The sequence below is a fragment of the Rhamphochromis longiceps genome, linkage group LG22 (assembly GCF_057381845.1).
Source record: "Rhamphochromis longiceps isolate RC_006_pf linkage group LG22, R_longiceps_female_GT1.1, whole genome shotgun sequence".
In the NCBI taxonomy this organism is placed as follows: Eukaryota; Metazoa; Chordata; class Actinopteri; order Cichliformes; family Cichlidae; genus Rhamphochromis; species Rhamphochromis longiceps.
Genome location: NC_140577.1, coordinates 23,306,642 through 23,328,266, shown reverse-complemented (window position 1 = coordinate 23,328,266; position 21,625 = coordinate 23,306,642). Strand labels below are relative to the sequence as shown.

Genomic DNA, 21,625 nt, shown 5'->3' with positions numbered 1-21,625 from the left:
TTTGTCTCACAGCAAAATGCCACAGATGCCACAAGCAATGAGGGAGCGTGCAATTGGCATGCTGACAGCAGGAATGTCAACCAGATCTGTCGCCCGTGCATTGAATGTTCATTTCTCAACCATAAGCCGTCTCCACAGGCGTTTCAGAGAATATGGCAGCGCATCCAACCGGCCTCACAACCGCAGACCTCTTGTAACCACACCAGCCCAGGACCTCCACATCCAGCAGGTTCACCTCCAAGATCGTCTGAGACCAGCCACCCAGACAGCTGCTGGAACAATTGGTTTGCACAACCAAACAATTTCTGCACAAACTGTCAGAAACCGTCTCAGGGACGCTCAACTGCATGCCCGTCGTCCTCATCGGGGTCTTGACCTGACTCCAGCTCGTCGCCGTAACAGACTTGTGTGGGCAAATGCTCACATTCGATGGCGTCTGGCACGTTGGAGAGGTGTGCGCTTCACGGATGAATCATGGTTCACATTGTTCAGGGCAGATGGCAGCTGAGAATGTCCCAGTTCTTGCATGGCCAGCATACTCACCGGACATGTCACCCATTGAGCATGTTCGGGATGTGCTTGACTGGCGTATACGACAGCGTGTACCAGTTCCCACGAATATCCAACAACCTCGCACAGCCATTGAAGTGGAGTGGACCAACATTCCACAGGCCACAATTGACAATCTGATAGACTCCATGCGACGATGTGTTGCACTGCATGAGGCAAATGGTGGTCACACCAGATACTGACCGGTTCTGGGTCCCCAGACCCCCAATAGCGCAAAAAACTGCACATTCCAGGGTGGCCTTTTGTTGTGGGCAGTCTGAGGTACACCTGTGCACTACTCATGATGTCAGATCAGCATCCTGATGTGGCACACCTGTGAGGTGGGATGGATTATCTCAATATAGCAGATGTGCCCACTACCACACATTTGGACTGATTTGTGACCACTGTTTGGGAGGGATGGTTATATTGTGTATCTGGAATGAATTTTAGGTCTCTACGTCCATCCCATGGGGAATGGGAGCAGTAACAAAGGTGTTGCGTTTATATTTTTGTTGAGTGTATATATATATATATATATATATATATATATATATATATATATATATATGTATATGTGTGTGTGTATATATATATATATATACATACATATATATATATATAGGGGCCGGGGACTGGTGAGTGTCAGCACCACAGTCCAGGATGAGACAACGAACATCCAAGAATACATTGGGAAGATGGCCCCAACTGACCGAGTGCTCAGTGAATACCTCAGGCAGCAGAAACCCAAGAAAGAGGAGGGAGACGAGGAACCATCATGGAAGGACAGGCCCCTGCACGGTATGTACCACCGGCAGATAGAGGAGGTGGCTGATATCCAGTAATCCTACCAGTGGCTGGACAAAGCTGGACTGAAAGACAGCACAGAGGCACTAATCATGGCAGCACAAGAACAAGCTCTGAGCACAAGATCCATAGAGGCTGGGGTCTATCACACCAGGCAAGACCCCAGGTGCAGGCTGTGTAAAGATGCCCCAGAGACAATCCAGCACATAGCAGCAGGGTGCAAGATGCTAGCAGGCAAGGCATACATGGAACGCCATAACCAAGTGGCCGGCATAGTGTACAGGAACATCTGTGCCGAGTATAACCTGGAAGTCCCGAGGTCAAAATGGGAGATGCCCCCAAGGGTGGTGGAGAATGACCGAGCTAAGATCCTGTGGGACTTCCAGATACAGACGGACAAAATGGTGGTGGCTAACCAACCGGACATAGTGGTGGTAGACAAACAGAAGAAGACGGCCGTAGTGATCGATGTAGCGGTTCTGAATGACAGCAATATCAGGAAGAAGGAACACGAGAAGCTGGAGAAATACCAAGGGCTCAGAGAAGAGCTCGAGAGGATGTGGACGGTGAAGGTAACGGTGGTCCCCGTGGTAATCGGAGCACTAGGTGCGGTGACTCCCAAGCTAGGCGAGTGGCTCCAGCAGATCCCGGGAACAACATCGGAGATCTCTGTCCAGAAGAGCGCAGTCCTGGGAACAGCTAAGATACTGCGCAGGACCCTCAAGCTCCCAGGCCTCTGGTAGAGGACCCGAGCTTGAAGGATAAACCGCCCGCAGGGGCGTGCTGGGTGTTTATATATATATATATATATATATATATACACACACACACACACACACACACACACACACACACACACATATATATATACACACACACACACACACACACACACACACACACACACACACACACTCTCACTGGCCACATCATTTTTAGGTATACCTGCTCAACTGCTCATTAATGCAAATATCTGAACAGCTGATCATGTGTCAGCAACTCGGTGGATTTACAGTCGTGGCCAAAAGTTGCGTCAAAACCAGATTTTTTCATTTCTTTGCCAAGAAAAGTCTTTAAAATCATTTTAATTATTCTTCACTGTATAGTGATACTGAAGCAAAGTGCATGAACAAAACCAAACAACTGTGCATTTGCCAAAACTGCCGGCTACGACTGTGGTCATGCAGATGTAGTCAAGACGATCTGCTGAAGCTCAAACTGATCAGAATGCGCAAGAAATACCAGTTAAGTGACTTTGGGTGCCTGGCTGTTTCTGACTATTTTAGAAACTGCTGATCTGCTTGGGCTTTCCCACACAACCGTTTACAGAGAGTGATCCAAAAAAGAGAAAATATCCAGAGAGTGGCAGCTCTCTGTGAGAAAATGCCTTGGCGATGCCAGAGGTCAGAGAAATGCCAGATTGCTTTGAGAGATGACAGAAAGGAAATAGTCACTCAAATAACCACTCATTACACCCAAAGTATGCAGAAGAGTATCATGTCAAACCTTGAAGCAGAAGACTACACCAGGTGCCACGTCTTTTAGCCAAGGCACGGGCTCAGCAAAATTGGACAATAGATGATTGGAAAAAAATGCTAAATGGCCTGATGAGTCTGCTGCAAGTGTCATAATGGTGTGGGAGATGTTTCCTTAGCACACAGTATTCCCATCTTCTGATGACTCCTTCTAGCAGGATAATGCTCCATTTTCTTTCATTTATCCAATTCAGAGTTGCAGAGGAGGGCTAGAGGCTATCTTAGTTGTCATAGGGTGAACGGTAGGACATGTCACCAGTCTGTTGCAGGGCTCACAAAGAAAAACAGACAACCATTCACATCCAGGTCCAATTTAGAATGGCCACTTAACCTGCCTCACTAACTGCATGTCTTTAAACCGTGGGAAAGAACCCACACAGACACAGAGGGGAACAAACCCCACACAGATGATGGATTTGAACTCAGTACCTTCTTTCTTCGAAGCAACAGTGCTAACCACCCCACCAACATGCTACACGCTACATCGCCCAAAGCTCAAATCATCTCAAACTGGTTTCCTAAACATGAGGACAAGTCCTCTGTGCTCAAATGGCCTTCACAGCAACCGCATCTCAATCCAATAAAGACCTTTGGGATGTAGAGGAATCAAAGATTCACCATGGGTGTGCGGCTGATAAATTTTGCCTTTGCTAAATAAAATGGGAAAATAACTGAAGTCTGAGAATTTAAATGAAACTTACAGGTAAACCAGGTGGGCCCTGAGAACCTGGAAATCCAGGAGGTCCCTGCAGATAGAAAATAATGAAAGGAACACTTTAAAACACCTGAGACATAAAAGTAACAAGAATACACACAGGAAAAAAAACAATTTACCCCTTTTGTTTAAGCTGGTTTCAATTTGTTCCTGACAATTAGGTGAATGCTGCACCAGGCATGCCAACAGAGAGCTCTAGTGTGGGTTTGTGTGAGTCAGCCTTTCAGAGTTTAGTGTTATGGCACCCAGTGCGCAACATTTTCACTGGGGCCAGCAGGGGGCTCTGTGATTTCATGGAAAGTGGAAGGAATAAACCTCCACCAAGTCACTTCAATTGCAAGCTTTGAGACAAAAACCCAACGGTGCTGTCCTACAATAATCATAACAAGAAAAAAGGGGAAAAAATGATTTTTTTTCCCCACTCACAGAAGTACCGGCAAACTAATGTAAGGCAGTGATTAAAATGCACTTTATAGTTTTTGAACATTTTTCTGTTGATAACAGATTTTTCAGAGTGGTAAGTTGGAGAAAGATGTCATCAAAGTAGTGGAAAACTTTTTCTTAGTATCTTAAAATAGGAGATGCAGGCTCATACATATGAAAGATTAAGATTCCAGAGTAAGAGCCCACTGTTACAGCTTCCTAGTGTTATGATTTTTATTAAAGAAAACCAGCCAGAACACAGTAGGTTCACCCTGCTGCAAATCAACTTCTGATGAAGCTGAACTAAAGCTGAAATGTAGCTAAAACTCTTACCATGTTTCCGGGCATTCCCGCTTGGCCTCTTTCTCCGGATGGACCCTGAAGTAAACATGAAGAATAAAGATCTCTGTAAAGTAATTTGCATATACATACTACAACAAAAACAGATCGGCAAAGAAAAACATAAGAAAATGATATTATGCACATGAAGACACTCTGACTCACTGGATCTCCTTTTGTTCCCGGTGATCCAGGCATTCCTGGGATTCCAGGTGTTCCCACACAAGGCTGATCGCCCTGTGAGATGAAGAAATAAAATACCAGGAAGTGAGCACGCAAGTCTCTGTCATTGTAAACACACAGGCACTGACTTCAACTAACCCTTGGTTGTGTTGCCTGCTCCGTCTGCAGTCTCTCCAAACACTGCAAGCAGACAGGGCGACAGCTTATCAGACCAATGCCTTACTGTCACACTGAGAGCCAACCACATTAAGCCATGCACAGTAGAATTTAATGCAAAACGCCATTGCCATTTTGCATTTAGCAAACGTATTGCAGCTGGTCTATTATTTCCTATGATTCTGAATCTGGAGAATCACAGAGTACATGCGAGCCTCACCAAGTCACAGCTGTCCAAGGGAGTTACGCCAGGCCTGCCCTGGTCTCCCTTTTCTCCCTTGGCACCAACCATCCCCGGCACCCCTGGCAACCCTTGGGAACATCCCCCTTCGCAGTCATCCTGTGTCACACACAATGAAACAAGCACACATGTGTATACCCAAACACGCCGTGCCATTCCCATTGCATGAAAGTTTTAATGATAAACTTACATCCTGACTTCCCGGGGAGTCTCGAGGCAGTTGGTTTGGTCCGATGTAAGGCTGCAGAATAGGCATGGAGATGGAAATTCCATGAATGTGATTTTAAACATTAAACTTAAAAATGACCACTCACATTACAGCCACCGACTCTGCTCTGGCTTATTTGAGAGAAAACAAAAATACTTTATGTTCTCCAAGCACAGTTCAAGGACAATGTTGTAACTAAGCCAAGTTACTTTAACAATTAAATAATGTCATAATACCATTATTTCTTAATAATGCAAGAGTACAATGCAAAATCCCTTTGGTAAGGTATAGTAACATTTATCGTATAGACAGTCTGTACAATGACTGTCTATTGTTTAGATGTTTATTGTACAGACTTGTACTAGAAATTGAACGCAGTAGCCTGGTACCAGTTGAGTATCGCATTTTAATTCTGCCAGAAAAAACAGACCCACATAGGAGGGTCATTCTCATACAAAAAAAAAAAATTGGTTTGTCAAAGTAAGAAAGTTGCAAACATTTACTAAAAATGTCTAAGCTGGCAGATCGCAGTTAGGCAAGTCAACATTTTGCTGCGGTAAAGGTTTAGCTTAAGACACAAACTTTCCGGTGGCAACTGTGTCTGCTAGCCGACCAAACATAGTCTTGTTGTCACTGTCATTTTCTAGTATTTGTCTTGCTATTTTGCTGAACAAATACGATTTCACAGAGTTGTTGAAATTCCACACTTGATGGGGTACACTTCACTTTATCACCGAGGGCTGCTTTATCACCCAAAGCTGCAGAAACCTGGTACAAACTGTCACAACCTTTGCAAGCAATATGTCTGTGTATGACTATCTCATTCCGCACAATGTCACAACAAAACAAATTACCGAGGCTCCAGAACTGAAGGCATTTCAAGCGAGAGACACATCCAAGCTGAGAACTAAATTTTTGTTCCTATCACAGTACGTGAGCTCAATCATTGCATTCTATAAACTCCAATGGGGGGGTTGGAGCCTTGGAGAGCTTTTTGCTGGGCAAGAGATGGGGGTACGCCCTGGACAGGTCACTTTAGAACATGCTTGTTTTTGGACTGTGGAAGAAAGCCGGGATGAAGCCGGGATGCAATATTAAAAAAGAGACACCGAGAGAGAGAACAAAAACTCATTTTTTTCTTTCTATTAAATCAAGTCCAAAAGAGAAAAACTTCAAACTCAGAGAGATAAACAAATGCCACAACAGAGTGACAATCTCCAGTTATTATAAATCCTGAAACACAACTGCTCATTACACACACCCATCGCATCTACTGTGAAAGGCGGTCAGCACCCTATCAAAGCAGTGGGACCCTTTCCACTGAGTGAGTCTGTCAATAGCACCTGGCCTGGTTTCAAAGTCATTACAAACCCATTTGACATTGTTCAAACTGGAGCTAATAGCTGTGAAGGCTATTTTATGCCGCACGCTATTGGTGATTATTTGAGCTAAAACGAGGCCTCGCGCATTAACAGGCTCGCTCAAAAGAAAGTTCTCTATAATTTTTGCATGTATAATTTTACGTCAGTTATAGGAATAATGTTTACTTCTGCCACGCTGCAAAGGCATGTGCCAAATTGCAAATTTGGACAAATGTGTTGTGCAAAGGTGAGCGCGTGGAGGACAGAGTTCAAACTTTTCCACTGGAGGCTTATGCTACAACTCTTCCCTCCCCGATTTCCAAGCAGACTGTGACTGCGTGTACGCACAGACGGTGCTTTATGTGCTCGTACTCAACACTTGTCTGCAGTTTCTATAAGATCTTTTTTTTTAAAAAGTAGGACATTTGTTTTCTTCACTGAACTACTTGTTGAAATACTGCATTGAAGGTTAAGTTGCCCTTGAGAGCTGGCTGGAGATCATCATCGATGTTCCTAAAATTAAATTAAGTTATAAACAGACTTGAAAGAAAGCAATACTGACAGCATATGCAGAAGAATCAGAAAGCACAGATTAGTTCGCAACACCTTATTTCACCACTTTGTCTTTGTCCTTGCACTTACTGTCATGAGAAAAGAAATTACCTTCAGAGATTTTCAAACACACCTGAGGCTAGAAAAGGAACAGCCTAGCACTCAGTCAGTCATCTTGAAGCATGCAGGCATACACAGTGGGGGAAATAATTATTTCATCCCCTGCTGCATTTATATTTGCTCGCTTACAAAGAAATGAACAGTCTCTTATTCTTGTGGTAGTTTCATTTTCATGGAGACAGACGGAATATAAACCAAAAATCCAGAAAATGAAATAAGTATTTGATCCCCAACAACCCAGTCACAATTCTGGCTCCCACAGATCGATTGTAGATTACAATCAATCAATCAGCCAATCAGTTACAGAGACTCCAGCTTTCAGCATATTATATTTATAAAGTACACACTTCAGCTTAAACTTGTTCTCAACGCAGACAAAACAAAGCTCATGTTGTTTTCTAAATCAAGGAGACGAGCCCAAACAATCCCATCAGTAACCACTCTTGAAGGTAATAAAATAGAGTTGGTTCACACCTATAAATATCTGGGAATCTTAATTGATGACTCGTTTACCTTCAAACCACATGTAGAGAATCTTGTGAAAAACCTGAAGTTAAAACTGAGATTTTATTTTCAAAATAAGTTGTGTTTCTCTTTTAATACAAAGAAGCGGCTTGTTGCTGCAACATTCTTGCCTGTGCTGGATTATGGTGATATTCTATATATGAATGCTTCTGCTCAATGTCTTCGAATGGTTGATTCTGTGTATCGTGCTTCTCTGAGGTTCATCACTAACTGTAAATTTCAGACTCACCACTGTGAGTTATACTCTCAGGTAGGACGGCCTGCTTTGGTAAGTCGGAGGAACTCTCATTTATACAGTTTTATATATAAGGCGATACTTGGGTTGCTGCCTTCTTATCTATGTTCCCTGCTTGTAATGAAACATGCTGGTCGGTATTCTCTTCATCCGCATGGCTACTTGTTGCTTTCTGTTCCATTTGCCCGAACTGAACTTGGTAAAAGAGCTTTTGTCCATTTAGCACCCTTGGCCTGGAACAAACTGCAGAAGGAATGGAAAATGACTGAATTCATTTCATTAAGTGCTTTTAAATCTAAACTACGAATCCTTGAGCCCAGTCCATAACATGTAACTGTTTCAATTAGATTGATTGTCATTTTAACTGACTTTTTTATTTTTATTTTTATTTGAATTTTATTTTTTATTTTATTTGTATTCTTTCACTTATTGTTGCATGTGTGTTGTTGCTGCCTGTGTTTGAGTAATTTCTGTAACTGTGAGACATCTGCTGCTGCCTATCTTGGCCAGGTCTCCCTTGAAAAAGAGGTTTTTAATCTCAATGGGATCTTCCTGGTTAAATAAAGGTTAATAAATAAATAAATAAATAAATAAATAAATAATACACCTGTCCATAAAATCAATGTCACCTGTTTCATTTACAATTCTTCATAAATAGAAGAAATATAAAATAACTGTCAATAGCCCTGGGTCTAGAGCTCCTTGGGGTGTGGATGGTCATGAGAAAGGTGGTGGATCATTCCAAAACTACACGGGAGGAGCATATTAGTAATCTGAATCCAGATGGGACCACAGTGACCAAGAACACCGTTTAGTAACACACTTTGCTGTAATGGACTGAAATCTTGAAGCACAAGCACAAGTCTTCCCTCAAGCAGAACACTGAAGATGGGTCTTCTACCATCACAATGACCCAAAACAAACCACAGAAGCAACAAAGAAGTGGCTAAAGAAGAAGCAGGTTAAGGTCATGGAAGCCTAGACAGTCTCCAGACCTCAGTGCTAGAGAAATTCTGTGGAGGGAGCTGAAGCTTCAAGTTACCAAACAGCAGCCAAGAAACTTTAAGGATTTTGAGGGTCTCCATAAAGAGGAGTGGCCCAAAAAACACCTGGTGACCAACTACAAGAAATGTCTTTGGTCTTCCTTGGGGATCGAATACTTATACATTGATTTGCATGTCACTGAATGAAATAACTTTTATTTAATGTGTTTTTATGGATTTTCCGTTTATATTCCGTCTCTCCAGTAAAATGAAACTAGCAAAAAATTACAAAATTATAATTCCTTTGTAAGTGAGCAACTTCTTTAAGGGTGGCTGTAGCTCAGGAGGTAGAGCAGGTCACCTACTGATCGGAAGGTTGATGGTTCAATCCTTGGCTCCTCCAGTTTGCATGTCAAGTATCCTTGGGCAAGATACTAACCCCAAGTTGCTCTCCATCAGAGTGTGAATGTAGTTAGATAACACTAAGTATAGATAAAGTGCTTGTGAGAATGGGTGAATGTGGCATGTTGTATAGAGCGCCTCGAGTACTCCGAGAGAGTAGAAAAGCGCTATATAAGCATCAGTCCATTTACTTGTGAATTCAGCAAGTGCTCAAATAATTATTTTCTCCACTTTGTACTGTACGAGCCAGATACCTACATGCCACCTTTTAATTTTGTCCAACAAAAAAACAAACTTCCTTCCTCTCGCATCAGCGGTTTCAAATTAAAAGCAGAAAAGCAGGATTTGTGCTTCAAATACAGAATTTAACAAAAGTAAACACAGCACATTTTGGGGCAGAGTATATAAACCACTTTAATCATGATGTAATAAAGTTTGTGAAAAACTAAATGTTTAGAAAATAAACTCATGAGTTTTCCCTTCTTGGGAATATCTTATATATAATTCCACTTCCTGCCATATGTATTTATTTCGTGCTTTTGCATCATTTATACACAAGGCCCCAGATCTCAAATCAGCAGATAAGAGCCGCCTCTCCTCCTTTTTCTCTATTATTACTTACGATGTTTCCAGGCAAACCCGGTTTCCCCGGTAGCCCGTCGTTTCCAGGGATACCCTGAAAGAAGGAACTGAGGTTGAACTAGTTTGTTGCCAATCGAGGGCTAGCCACTCCCATCGGCACCAATGGTAAAGGCAGAGTCAAAGGGGCAGTGCCAAAATGACGAAACCTCTTCCCTCTCCGGCCATGTCTTATGAAACTTGGAAAAGAAAAATCTCGGAACACTACTGAATTTAAAAAAACAAAAAACAAATGCACTCTTTTCAAAGACATGATATCTCCAACCCAGTCACTTCTAAAGTTTCTTACGCCTTTGACTCTTGCAGCACAGATCAGAGCATCACTTTATTTGAAGGTCTGTTTAAATGAAAAAAAAAGAAAAAACTTCTCAAATGAGCCAAATTCATACTTTGAGTAAGCTTTGCATCATTTGGTGTATTTAAAGCCAGACCTTCAAATAACTGTTCATGTCTTGACTGACATTCAGAAAGCTTGCTCAGTTGCTTCCCACATGGGTTAAAGCTCGAAGCACCAGATGGGTTAGTGCGTTTTTGAAGTTTAAACTTGATTTGATCCTTAACCTGCTTGTGTCCAAGCTACTGCACACATACTTTATATAATGACAGTTCATTTCCTACATGCATAATATGGATTTAATTCACCCATGAAAATGCAAAGCACGTTAAAGCCTTATTTATGAACCCAAATTGCCCAAGCTCAAAGCCTACATAAGTAGCTTCTTTTTTTCAATTCAGCATAATGAAGCAGCTTCTGAATTGAAGCAAAGACATAACCCCTCCCCCCTGACCATCCTACTTGCACTCTCGCTTATACCTGAGGTCCTTGGCTTCCAATAACTCCCTGAGGCCCAGGGGGTCCAGGTGGGCCAGGAGGTCCTGGGGGACCCTGCAACATATGAAGGGAGGACCACAAATTATTACATTATAGTCTGACAGTGAAACCCCCCAAAAAAAGGAGACGAGCGCTGCGATTTTCCAAACAAAGTTTGCAAGGTAACAACAGACACACAGCGTTCACACAAAGCCTAAGCTGTCATACAGGACGGCTCGGCTGACAGATCAGACCTGAGGCCCGGGCTGCCACGTGTTTATTGGAGTTCCTGGAGCTCCCTGCAAGGCAAGAATAGTCAAAATCAGAGATGCACCTTTGCTCGCAGGATATACAGAAAGCACACAGTGTGATGTTAAGAATTACACAACAAATGTCAAACTACAGAAAACTGTGGAAGAGCAAAAAAAAAGAGAGAAAAATAAATTTAAATAAAAACTCAGCAGTTTCTTTTTTCTCAACATGTTACCTTTGGACTCGCACCAAATCATCCGACCTGTGCTCTTAAAACATACACTGAGCAGCAATGCTCTCTCTACTTTAGATGAATTTGCCTGTCCACGTGTAGCGATTCCAGCATGGGTGTACTTACAGGTCCGCCTACGCCCGTGTGCGGCATTAGGCAGCCGCACTCTCCAGGTTCACCCTGAAATATACATAAAAAAGACCCCAAAAAGCAGATCTTTAAAAAAAGAATCAAACAGTAAAGTGAAACTGGGCACGATTTTAAGCACAGGCTGCAAAAACGAGCCCTCATTCAAGATTAAAACTGCTCTTGTTACAGGAAGAAAGCCAGAACTCTTTCAGCTTTCGTGGCACTTTTGTTCCGTTTTGTTAAATCTTGATGTGTTACAAAGACACTTGTAACTGGCAGGGATTTAAAGTTGCTGTTTTTTTTTTTATTATTCATACTGTGTCAGGAATATGAAGTGCAGCAATACACAAAACTGCCCAAAAAGCTTTAACTTTTGCATATATACAATGAACATGCAATTGTACAATTACACAAATACAGCTAACATAAGAGGAAACCACATAATATCTCTTCATATGCATCTGTTCTCACTATAGTCCAACCAAAATCATTTTTTTCAGAGTATGCATGAGCCACAGAGTCTTAATAAATCCACAGAATAAAGGCTAAGTTACCACTTGCACATTTTTTCTGTTTTCGGATTTTTTTTCCAACTTCTTATTCTTTCTTAACTTTATTCTTCTTTTCACCTCAGCCCTCACAAACAACTCTGCCCCCACATCGTATACCCCTCCCGACCCTTAAACTCTGCCTCTGCCACGTCTTCATCTCTCCCACCCGCTCGGTGACAGTCTGGACCAGTGGCTCTGATGAATTCAGTAATTAATAGTCTCGCACACGCTCTCTCTTAAGGCCCCCAAAACTCCTCTTGTCTGCCAGCAACAGTACACTTGTCACCTCCACTGCTACTCTATATGTGCCCTGAGGCCGGTGCGTGCACGTACATGTGTGTGTGTGTGTGTGTATGCGTGTGTGTGTGTGTGTGTGAGACAAGGGATTGGGCAAGGCTGGTGTGGTAGTGGGGTGTCGAGCCATCTCTTGTGATTACCATCTGTTCCACCCTCTTTATATTAAAACCCCTCCAGTTTCCTTCATCCAAGGAAAACGGTAGACTTACCTTGTCCCCTTTAGCTCCATCAAGCCCCTGCAAGAGTAGGAGACAGAGCAAACACACACACACAGACACACACACACACGAACAGACACACACACACACGCACACACAAAGACAAACACTTAGTTACTCTTGCTTTGTTGTTTCAGAAGAAAGCTCACGGGGCAGTGAGCTGAGAGCAGATCAGGGGACGGAGGATGAGATGGGAGCAGACATCGCCTCTGTTATGGATCGAGGCAGACATCCTTGGTTACAAATGATGCCTAAATCAAGGACAATTCCCAAAGAAGCTCAAAGAAAATTAAAAGTCTGAAAAGACGCTAACGCACGGGCGACAACTCGAGTTTGCCACTTGAATTTCTCTGACAACTCTCTGAATTGCAGATTCATAAGTAACAAAAACATGTGAAAAACATGTGATTGAAACAGACTTTAAATGAACAACTCACAGGTCTTCCATCAGCTCCCGGCAGTCCCGTGGAGCCGCGGGCTCCATCTCTACCCTGTGGGTCAAAAAAGGAAATAGGAGAGGGTGTTTGAAAACATATAAGCATTACATCATATGGAGAGGCAGAAAGACATATTTACGTCATACCGGGGGGCCTGTTACTCCAACGCCCAGGGGACCAGGTGGTCCAGGAAGCCCAGAGTCACCTTTGAAGCCCTGCGAACAGTAAAAACCCAACACATAAGTTTAAAGAGGGTTCATGTAACTGTACAAAGGCAATTTAGAGTTTAAGTCACTTGTTTTTTCTGCTACCTTCTCCCCTGCAGGGCCAGCAGGCCCAGGTGATCCTCTGGCACCAGCAGGTCCCTGTACAAAAAGCAGAGATTAGACTAAAGTCTACGTATGCAGTGTAAAGAAATAACAAAGCACTTTAAAAATAGGAGAAGCCTACTACAAGTCCTGGGAGTCCTCTTGGTCCCTCTTCACCCTATGATGGAAACACAAACAACAACAACAACAAAAAAAGAATCTGAAGGTTAACGAAGTCTGGGGAGAAAAGAGCAAAGATATGGACAAAGACTGACAAATCAATGAGCTGTTATTCCGCGAGAGGTCAAAGGATTTGAGAGAGAAGAAACTCCCAAATTACTTTATGGTGGTTATTTACAACTCCACTGTCAGACCTGCGAGACCGTAAAACTCTAATCGCTGATGTCATGGGGGAATTTGGTGCAGTGAGATTAAAACAGCATCCACCTAGGAGCTGCGTGAGTGTTGTGTCTAACAGCTGTTTCAAATGTCAACATCAAACTTGATCCAGATGGTTTCTTTTTTTTTTCCCTCAGGAGACGTCAGCCTTACTTGTGGTCCTGGAAGGCCAATTCCTGGGACTCCGACTTCTCCCTATAGACGACAAAATACATTGACAGTGAATCAGTCATCCATATTTATTTATAAACATGATAATATAATAAATGGGAATTCACACCTTGATTCCTTTGGGACCGACGGGGCCCTGCACACCAGGCAAACCTGGCTTTCCCTGAAATGACAAAAAAACCCCAAAAAAACCCAAGCTCATCATGTGCAATTCTCACAGCACAGAACTTAAAGTATATCCACTTATAAACAAGTGCCTTTACATTTTTGCCAGACTTTCCTTCTCCTGGGGGGCCGGGGTCTCCTTTCTCTCCTTTGGGGCCTGGCACAGCTACACCGTCACCCACAACAGCACCAGCAGAAGGGCAGCTGGTACACGCATCCCCCTGTAAAAAATAAACAAATAAAATAATAAAATAAAAGCAAATCAGCAAATCCAAAATCACAATCCAAGTAGCTCAGGACGAATCAAACTTCATTCCAACTTCTGTGTCTCCATTTAGCTAATCAGCATCAATTCTAACTCCTATTTCCTAATATGTAATAGATGCAATAGATGCTCTCAATGGATGGAGAGACAAATCTAAGTCCATTTAAAAAAAACAAATTAGATCTCTAAGGTACAGAGACACGACTGACACATTTTATACTGGCACTGGCATCAAAGGATGGAAGGTAAAGGTCCAGGAATGCTAAACTACCTTTTCTCCCTTCAAGCCCCGTTGGCCATCCCGACCATGGTCTCCAGGCAGTCCTGGGGCTCCAGTAGCTCCATCTAATCCATTCTCTCCTCGATCTCCTTGCTCACCCTGGTTAAATTGAAATTCATTGTTAAAAGGAGAGGCAGTGACCTGTATTTAGTGTGCACAATGCTCAAAATGAATTCTAGGCAGGCTTCTTTTTTTTTTCCACCAAGAACAACTAAAAGACTGTGAGTGATGCAACCTTTCTGATGGTTTCATGCTATGATACTTATTGACAGCTGGCTGCAGCATGAATTGTATCATCAAAGGTAGTGGAGAAGAAGATTTCTAGTGAGCAAACACAGACGTGAATAATGCATGATATTAATTAAAAAGGTTTTGCGATCTTATGAGAAAGAAAATGTACACGTATGGTGGATGCCACCAATACCCACAATGCAGTTTTACACTAATTGGAAACCTTTGAGTATTTACAAGGCAGCTCCACAGGGTAGCTAAGAATTCCCTCCCCAACATCAACCAGGCCAGTATTTTTGTCTGATCTATGTTTATGTGGGAAAAAAAATCAATCTCAGTATTCCAGTAACTATCTTCCTTCACTTTGAAGTTGAAGCAGAGTGATTCCTGTGGATGACTTTCAAGGTAATTTAAGGCAGCTTGGCTCTGTTATTGGGAGATTTATTTCTCGGTTTTATAGGTAAAGTGATGCGAATGTTCCAGCACATGGATTCTGTGATCTAAAATAAGCACAATATTTAATACGCGGCGTGGGATTCCTCCAGACATCCTCGGCCTGTGCTTATGTGAGAACGCCTGGCTGCCTCTAAAGGCCACCAAAAACTCCAAATAGTCTCATTTTGTCAGCATACTGCTTTGGTTATGTGGGCACTGGGTAAATGTCACAGAATGGTTGTAGATTTCATATGTGGGGTTTAATTTCTTAACTTACTAGGTCAAACCATAGGAGACATTACTGAGTAATTTACCTTTTCTCCTTTGGCACCAGGCAGCCCTGATGGGCCCTGTAAAGTAAAAAAAAAAAAAAGAGGATGTAAAAATGTAAAAAAAAATGCATGCACACAGGTAGAAACACAAACATGCACGTGCACTTTCAAAACACATGTGCAGTCATCTGCAAATACTGTGGGAGCCTCTATCCATTCAGATAAAATAAAAACTGTTGACACAGAGCTAACCACAGAAGCAAACAGCATGTAATTGGGGGGATGACACAAGCCAAAAGAGATTTATTATACTTAGTAGCACTTCTGTGGTAAGAGGAGATTTGCTGTATAGCCGATTTGTACAATAAGTATTATGGGTTGACGCACCCTTGAGGCACAATCTTTCAGTACCTTAAAAGTCTCACTCATCAAGATAATGCTTAATCCTTTTTACTCTGCAAGGATCGGAAAGAAGCTGCATTGGTTTTTTGGAATTTGCATAATGCGATTTGAGTTACTAATTCTGATGAAGATCACTTATGGAAGTAATGGTGTGTGCAGTGCTGTTTCCATTTTTGTTTGTTCTTGGGTTTGGTTGCAAGCTATGTCACTGTTACATGCTAATTTAGCCAAGTGGCATTGTTTCTTTTTAAGGATTTATAGAGGTTTCGTTCTGTTAAAAGGGAGTTTTTCTGTCCCACTGTCGCCAAGTTCTTGCTCATAAGGGGGTCATCTGATTGTTGGGTTTTCTCTGTCGGGGCTTTACCTTAAAAATATAAAGCACCCTGAAGCAACTGCTGTTGTGATTTGCCACTATATAAATACATATTTTATTCCTTCTTTCATACCGTTGTGCTCTCTACAAGCAAAGCCAAGAAGGTCTTAAAAGGTGCTACCCTGTCATTAGCACTTCCATCTACATGTTTCTTTGAGATACAGTTATTTTAGCAGCAATACAGTAAAATACGCTGCACCATTTCTGTAATTTTTTCCTAACTGAAAAGAAGACAACCATACATGAACATATTAGAATAATCTAAGGTGAAGCTGTTTTTGGATTCCAAAAAGATGCTTCGAATCAGTGTGATGGATACGCACCTGTTTGCCTTCAGCCCCAAGACCTGGAGGTCCTGGTGGCCCCTGAGGGCCTGGTTCACCTTGACTGCCTTTTGCTCCCACTGGCATTTTGATATTAGCAGGTATCCGGCCAACCTCTGATGATTCACACACACCACACTCGCCCTAGGGAAAGCAAGGGAGTCAACAAGATGAGTTTGCATAATAAAAATATTAAAGGATACAAAACCAACAAATACATCCGCACTTACCTTCTCACCCTTTTGGCCCGGAGAACTAACACCAGGCTGCCCTTGTTCTCCCTTAGAATGTATAAACGTAAAATTAAAAAACCTTGGAATAACATAACATATAAAACACTCAGTAGTAAGAAATGGAGAGGATTTCGGAGTGAAGAACCTCTAGCTGAAAACAATACCACTTGTTAAAGTAGAACTTGAGATATTTTTTATGAGATACAAAGCTTGGAAGGTAGACTTGAAAGGTTTTTTGTCTCAGTAGGAGACATGGAATATAGTGTCGTTCTTCTTTTAATAGCATGCATGCTGACATTAACAAACTTGGATGGTGAACATAGAGAATGAAGATTCCATACTCTTATCTTGTGCCAGGAAACATTGGGAGTTTATATGCTAATGCTACTTTTAATCTAAATCGCTAACTTCTGCAGCTGTGATGTATTACATTTAACTCATGCTAAACATTCACAGGTTAGGGCACAGTTCTCGCTCATTAGATTGTGGGAAGTACATATTTATATTTAGTATATATTTTCATATTCTTGGCAGTTATTATCACCACTAGAGCTACAGTTTTCATGTCAATTTCATGTGCTATTTTAGCATGCTAGCAGGGGTACTGGGGTTTTAATTTAGCAAGATGAAAAGTGTGGTAATGTTGTGTTAGTGAGCCAAAAAGAGTACCAGGGTGTTACTTTGGTGAGCTTGAGAAAGTACAAACGTGTTAATGTGACGAGATAGAAAGGGTGCAAACGTGTTAATTCAACAAACTAAAAAGAGTACCAAGGTGTTACTTAAGAGAGCTAGGAAAAGCACCAAAGTGGTACACATAGACAGGAGAAAACATTAATCTTCTAATCTTCTGAGGTGGAAAGATTAAGCCAATGCAGAAGAGTCTATACTTTCTGTATTAACCTCTGTAAACACTTTCCTGATGGGTTAATGGGCTCAGTCACTCACTTTGGATTATATTGAATAAAAAGATAAGTCTGGTTTTTAAATCTTGGCCATCAAAAGGGATCCAAAACCTTTTGACATATTTTCCTACCTTTTCACCTTTCTGTCCATCCTTGCCACTTGGTCCCCTTGATCCAGGTTTTCCCTGTCTCGTGGGCACATTTTATGATTTCAGTAAATCGGGATGTCATCCAAAAAATGATGTTTAAAAAGAACTGAATCTGAACTTACGGTCTTTCCATCAGCTCCTCTGCTGCCTGGATTACCCTGCAGTGGAGTGGAAGAAAAAAAAAATCACAATCTAAATTTTAAGAATTAATAAAAATGGATGGGTCTTTTCAATTGGTAATTCACATTTGATAGTACAGACCCTACAGGCAGCCATCTAAAAAAATAAAAAATAAATAAGAAATAAAAAATTGGCTTTTGACTACCTAAGCTCTTCACTAATAAGTTTCCCACTGGGGAAAATCCCAATGGCAAACAGTCTGGGGCACTAAAATTAGTGCCCTGCTGTGATTATCTTCCTCATGAAGTCTATTAAGAGCTTCACTCAGAAACCTACTGAGTGAGTTCCCTTTATGTAAGCCTTGTCTGCTATTGAGGTCACCTACACTGTTCATGTTTCTTTTTGTGCGACTTACCTGCTCTCCTCTAAGACCAGCCGGCCCTACATCTCCCGGCTGCCCCTGTGTAGGAGAAAAAGTGGACAATATATCATTTTAATTAAGGTACTTATCAATGCACACACATGCGAGCAAATATAGTAACAAAATCACCAATAGGAGTATAGTCAAACAACCCAATTATCCACTCAGTTTAAATATCACTGCTTCCCCTTAGTAGGTCCAAAGTCTTTTTTTGGTTGTTGTTTTTAACTTTGTGTGCAATTTGCTTCCTATTGATCACCAGAATCACATTAATCCCTCGTAAACAAGCTTACCCTCTCTCCTTTCTGCCCAATTCCAGCTTCTCCCTTCTCGCCTTTTTGCTGTTGGGTTTGGGTCATGACACCGGGGACAGAGTTAGAAAACTCTCCGAGAGTGGGGCACGCAGAACACGACTCTCCCTAAAACACACAGACGGAGCAGGGAAGTTCAGAGTGGGTCACAGACTGCCTTGAACGAATAATCAGAACAGACTCATTTGGTTCTTTGACCCGGTCAAACAAGTTGCCAGTCATGGAAAAAAAGAAATCACATTAATAAGGTTAGAAACATTCTGGTGCTGCAAGACTTGTGGAAACAGGTAACTGTTTAGCCTCAAACATAAAAAAGACACAGAGCTGACCTTTTCACCTTTGGTACCATCAGATCCTGGTTCTCCCTGCCAAAACATACAAAAAGACAACAGTCAAGAAGGCATATTAGACCGAGCGCATCCTGACAAGCAGGCTTGCTTTGTCATGTCATGTCTCAGCATGGCATTGGAAGCATTCTGGCTATAACAATTAGGCAGATATGGGAGTATGTCAGTCCTGCACATACATGCATTGGGAATCGACCCACTTAGATAGCCATGTGAAGGAGTGTTGAAAGTGTGTGCGCGCTGACTTTCGTCTGTACTGCTGGTTGGCTTGCTTCTGCTTTAGGAGGGAGTCGTCTACAGTGCTGATGTTAGCATATCTGAATGTGTAGGAATGCAGATGAATAGGCCACGCTTCCACAGAATATGAATGAACCATAAGCTGTAAATGCATGGGGGGGGGGGGGGGGGGCTCAATACCTTCCGTCCTTCCTTGCCATCTGCACCTCGAAGACCCTGTTAAATACAGAGAAAAGGGAAGAGGTGGGAAGAACAGGAATTATCTAGAAGCAAGAATGTTAGTTCAACTTTGTGAGAGTAAGGTCATATCTCCCCTCTCCCTCTCTGCTGCTCTACCTCGTTCTCCTTCTGCCCTAACCAGGTATGACAGATGGATACTGGCACTATTGGAAATCGTTGCACAGTGAATCTCATAAGGCTTGAGATTTATATTCTTTTTTCCCCCACCACAAATCATTCTCTATTTCACCTGCTGGGGTAAGTGGGAAGATGCGGAATGAACAGAAAGAGAAACACAATGCACAGGGTGCCGAGTCCTGACTCACTAGAGAAACAGAGAGACGAGTTAAGATTACATTAAGAAAAAGCCCTTTGCCTTGGAGGATAAACTTTTGACAGCATATCACGCCTTCTCCCCTTGAGCTGCTGCAATACTGTGAGAATTACAAGGGCAAATAAAAGCCCAAGGTAGACATAAATGCCACACTTTCCCTCTGAATGATAAGAAAAATAAAAAAATATGCGTTATCAAAAAAAAAAAAAAGTGTGCTCAAGGTTCAATTGTCAGCTACAACTCTGACCGTGTCTACAACTCCATAATAAAGAAATGTAGCAAGATCGTAAAAAAATGGCAAACTTAACATTCCGGTCAGGCGCAGATGACATTCCGGTCAAGCGCGCTACTTACAGACGGTCCTCTCTCTCCTATCCCTGGTAATCCGGGCTCTCCTTTAGGGCCAGGTTTCCCTTGCAAAGCCACTTTGTTGCCTATGTCTGCAGGCAGCACTGGACACACTTCGCATGGGTCACCCTGAAGATTTAACGCAAGTTAGACGTACAATGTGATGATGAGAGAGAACTCAGACAAAATGCATATAGAGATTAAATATAGTGTTTACAAGATATACCTTCTCTCCTTTATATCCAGGTGGTCCTCTTGGACCCTTTGAAAACAGCACAATCTCATTCAAACACTGACATATCGGATCAAAGTTCAAATCATGTCCATAACCTGGAAGCCCATCCATACATTACAGAATACTAATCGATGTTTAAAAAAGTCTCTCACTGGTTCTCCAGGGAATCCATCTTCTCCAGAAGTTCCTTTATCGCCCTGTAAATACAACAGCTGTTTTACAGAAAGCTTTTTTTTTTTAGTAATAAGACATTTCTTTTTGCCTTTGCTGGTTCTTGATGTGCAAACAATCAACTAACAACTTGCAAGCAGGATTTGCAATAAGCATTTACACTGGGACAGGACCTTGAGTATCCTCAAAACCACTGCATTTACATTATTACGTTGCAAAAAACATTGCATTTTCAATTACTTTTCTGCTAACTAGCCTATTTAACGCCATGATACTTAGTCAGGTATCATGGTTTCAACCATTTCAGTTGTTTGTCCATTAATTTAAGCAAACTTTTATATCGCTTGCTTAAAAAGTCGCCATTTCAACTATCTGTATATTAACTTTCAACTGTTTCAACTGTTCATTTATTAATTAGGTAGATATGTCACACATTTTTGATATTTGTTCTTTTTAGTTAAACATTTATACCTTACTTTTAGCTAACTATTTGAACTATTTAGTTAGCTAACTAGTACTTATTTGTTTAGTTTTTTCAACAACTTTAAGTTACTCTCAGCTTTTCAAACTCCTTACTAACAATCCTCCTCCCTTCTTAACAAGTATCTTCTTAACAAATATATGCACATATCTTTTTCAAGTTAGTGAATGCTAATGCTAATGGTAATAGTAGCTGCAGTGGTACCTTCCGAGATACAAAGGCACTCGAGTGCCATGGCCTTGAATGCTTCATATATTAAAGCAAAAAGGACATCTTTATTATAATATGCCTAAGAGCATTATTATAACAATCATAAGTCAAAATGTAAGTTTACCTTTTCTCCTTTTGCACCGCTGGGTTCACCAGGAGGGCCCTGGGAAGGAAAAAAAGGAAATGAATCTTTTAAAATGCCATCCTAAGATGCTTTTAGACTTTAATCAGGAGCAATCTGATCAAAAGAAAGCATTCTGCCACATCCTGCCATGTATTTTTGAGAGCTGTGGCTAACCCCCCCACAAAGAAACACACACTTTGGTCAAATAGAAGCCATTTCTAAAATGAGGATAAGGACATTAAGATAATCAGTGCAAGGA

The 21,625-nt window shown here is 41.7% G+C and overlaps 1 protein-coding gene across 5 annotated transcripts in view; it reads right to left on the bottom strand.

Annotated features, from left to right (window-relative positions):
* The window catches only part of col16a1 (collagen, type XVI, alpha 1), a 106,864-nt gene that overhangs the window by 30,409 nt on the left and 54,830 nt on the right, over positions 1-21,625 (bottom strand). For 4 of the 5 annotated variants that reach the window (XM_085395684.1, XM_085395687.1, XM_085395689.1 and 1 more), the window contains 32 exons: positions 21,367-21,405; positions 20,533-20,577; positions 20,372-20,407; positions 20,152-20,274; positions 19,425-19,460; positions 18,990-19,025; positions 18,643-18,768; positions 18,344-18,388; positions 17,931-17,966; positions 17,791-17,844; positions 16,755-16,805; positions 16,525-16,668; positions 15,469-15,504; positions 14,480-14,587; positions 14,042-14,164; positions 13,888-13,941; positions 13,761-13,802; positions 13,351-13,386; positions 13,212-13,265; positions 13,047-13,115; positions 12,901-12,954; positions 12,455-12,481; positions 11,395-11,448; positions 11,039-11,083; positions 10,788-10,859; positions 9,957-10,010; positions 5,139-5,189; positions 4,928-5,047; positions 4,690-4,731; positions 4,534-4,605; positions 4,363-4,407; positions 3,593-3,637 (listed from right to left, as the gene is read on the bottom strand). In XM_085395684.1, coding sequence (XP_085251810.1) covers positions 3,593-3,637; positions 4,363-4,407; positions 4,534-4,605; positions 4,690-4,731; positions 4,928-5,047; positions 5,139-5,189; positions 9,957-10,010; positions 10,788-10,859; positions 11,039-11,083; positions 11,395-11,448; positions 12,455-12,481; positions 12,901-12,954; positions 13,047-13,115; positions 13,212-13,265; positions 13,351-13,386; positions 13,761-13,802; positions 13,888-13,941; positions 14,042-14,164; positions 14,480-14,587; positions 15,469-15,504; positions 16,525-16,668; positions 16,755-16,805; positions 17,791-17,844; positions 17,931-17,966; positions 18,344-18,388; positions 18,643-18,768; positions 18,990-19,025; positions 19,425-19,460; positions 20,152-20,274; positions 20,372-20,407; positions 20,533-20,577; positions 21,367-21,405 — 1,974 coding nt within the window. The remainder of the gene's footprint in view (positions 1-3,592; positions 3,638-4,362; positions 4,408-4,533; positions 4,606-4,689; positions 4,732-4,927; positions 5,048-5,138; positions 5,190-9,956; positions 10,011-10,787; positions 10,860-11,038; positions 11,084-11,394; positions 11,449-12,454; positions 12,482-12,900; positions 12,955-13,046; positions 13,116-13,211; positions 13,266-13,350; positions 13,387-13,760; positions 13,803-13,887; positions 13,942-14,041; positions 14,165-14,479; positions 14,588-15,468; positions 15,505-16,524; positions 16,669-16,754; positions 16,806-17,790; positions 17,845-17,930; positions 17,967-18,343; positions 18,389-18,642; positions 18,769-18,989; positions 19,026-19,424; positions 19,461-20,151; positions 20,275-20,371; positions 20,408-20,532; positions 20,578-21,366; positions 21,406-21,625) is intronic. The other variant, XM_085395688.1, reaches the window with a different exon arrangement.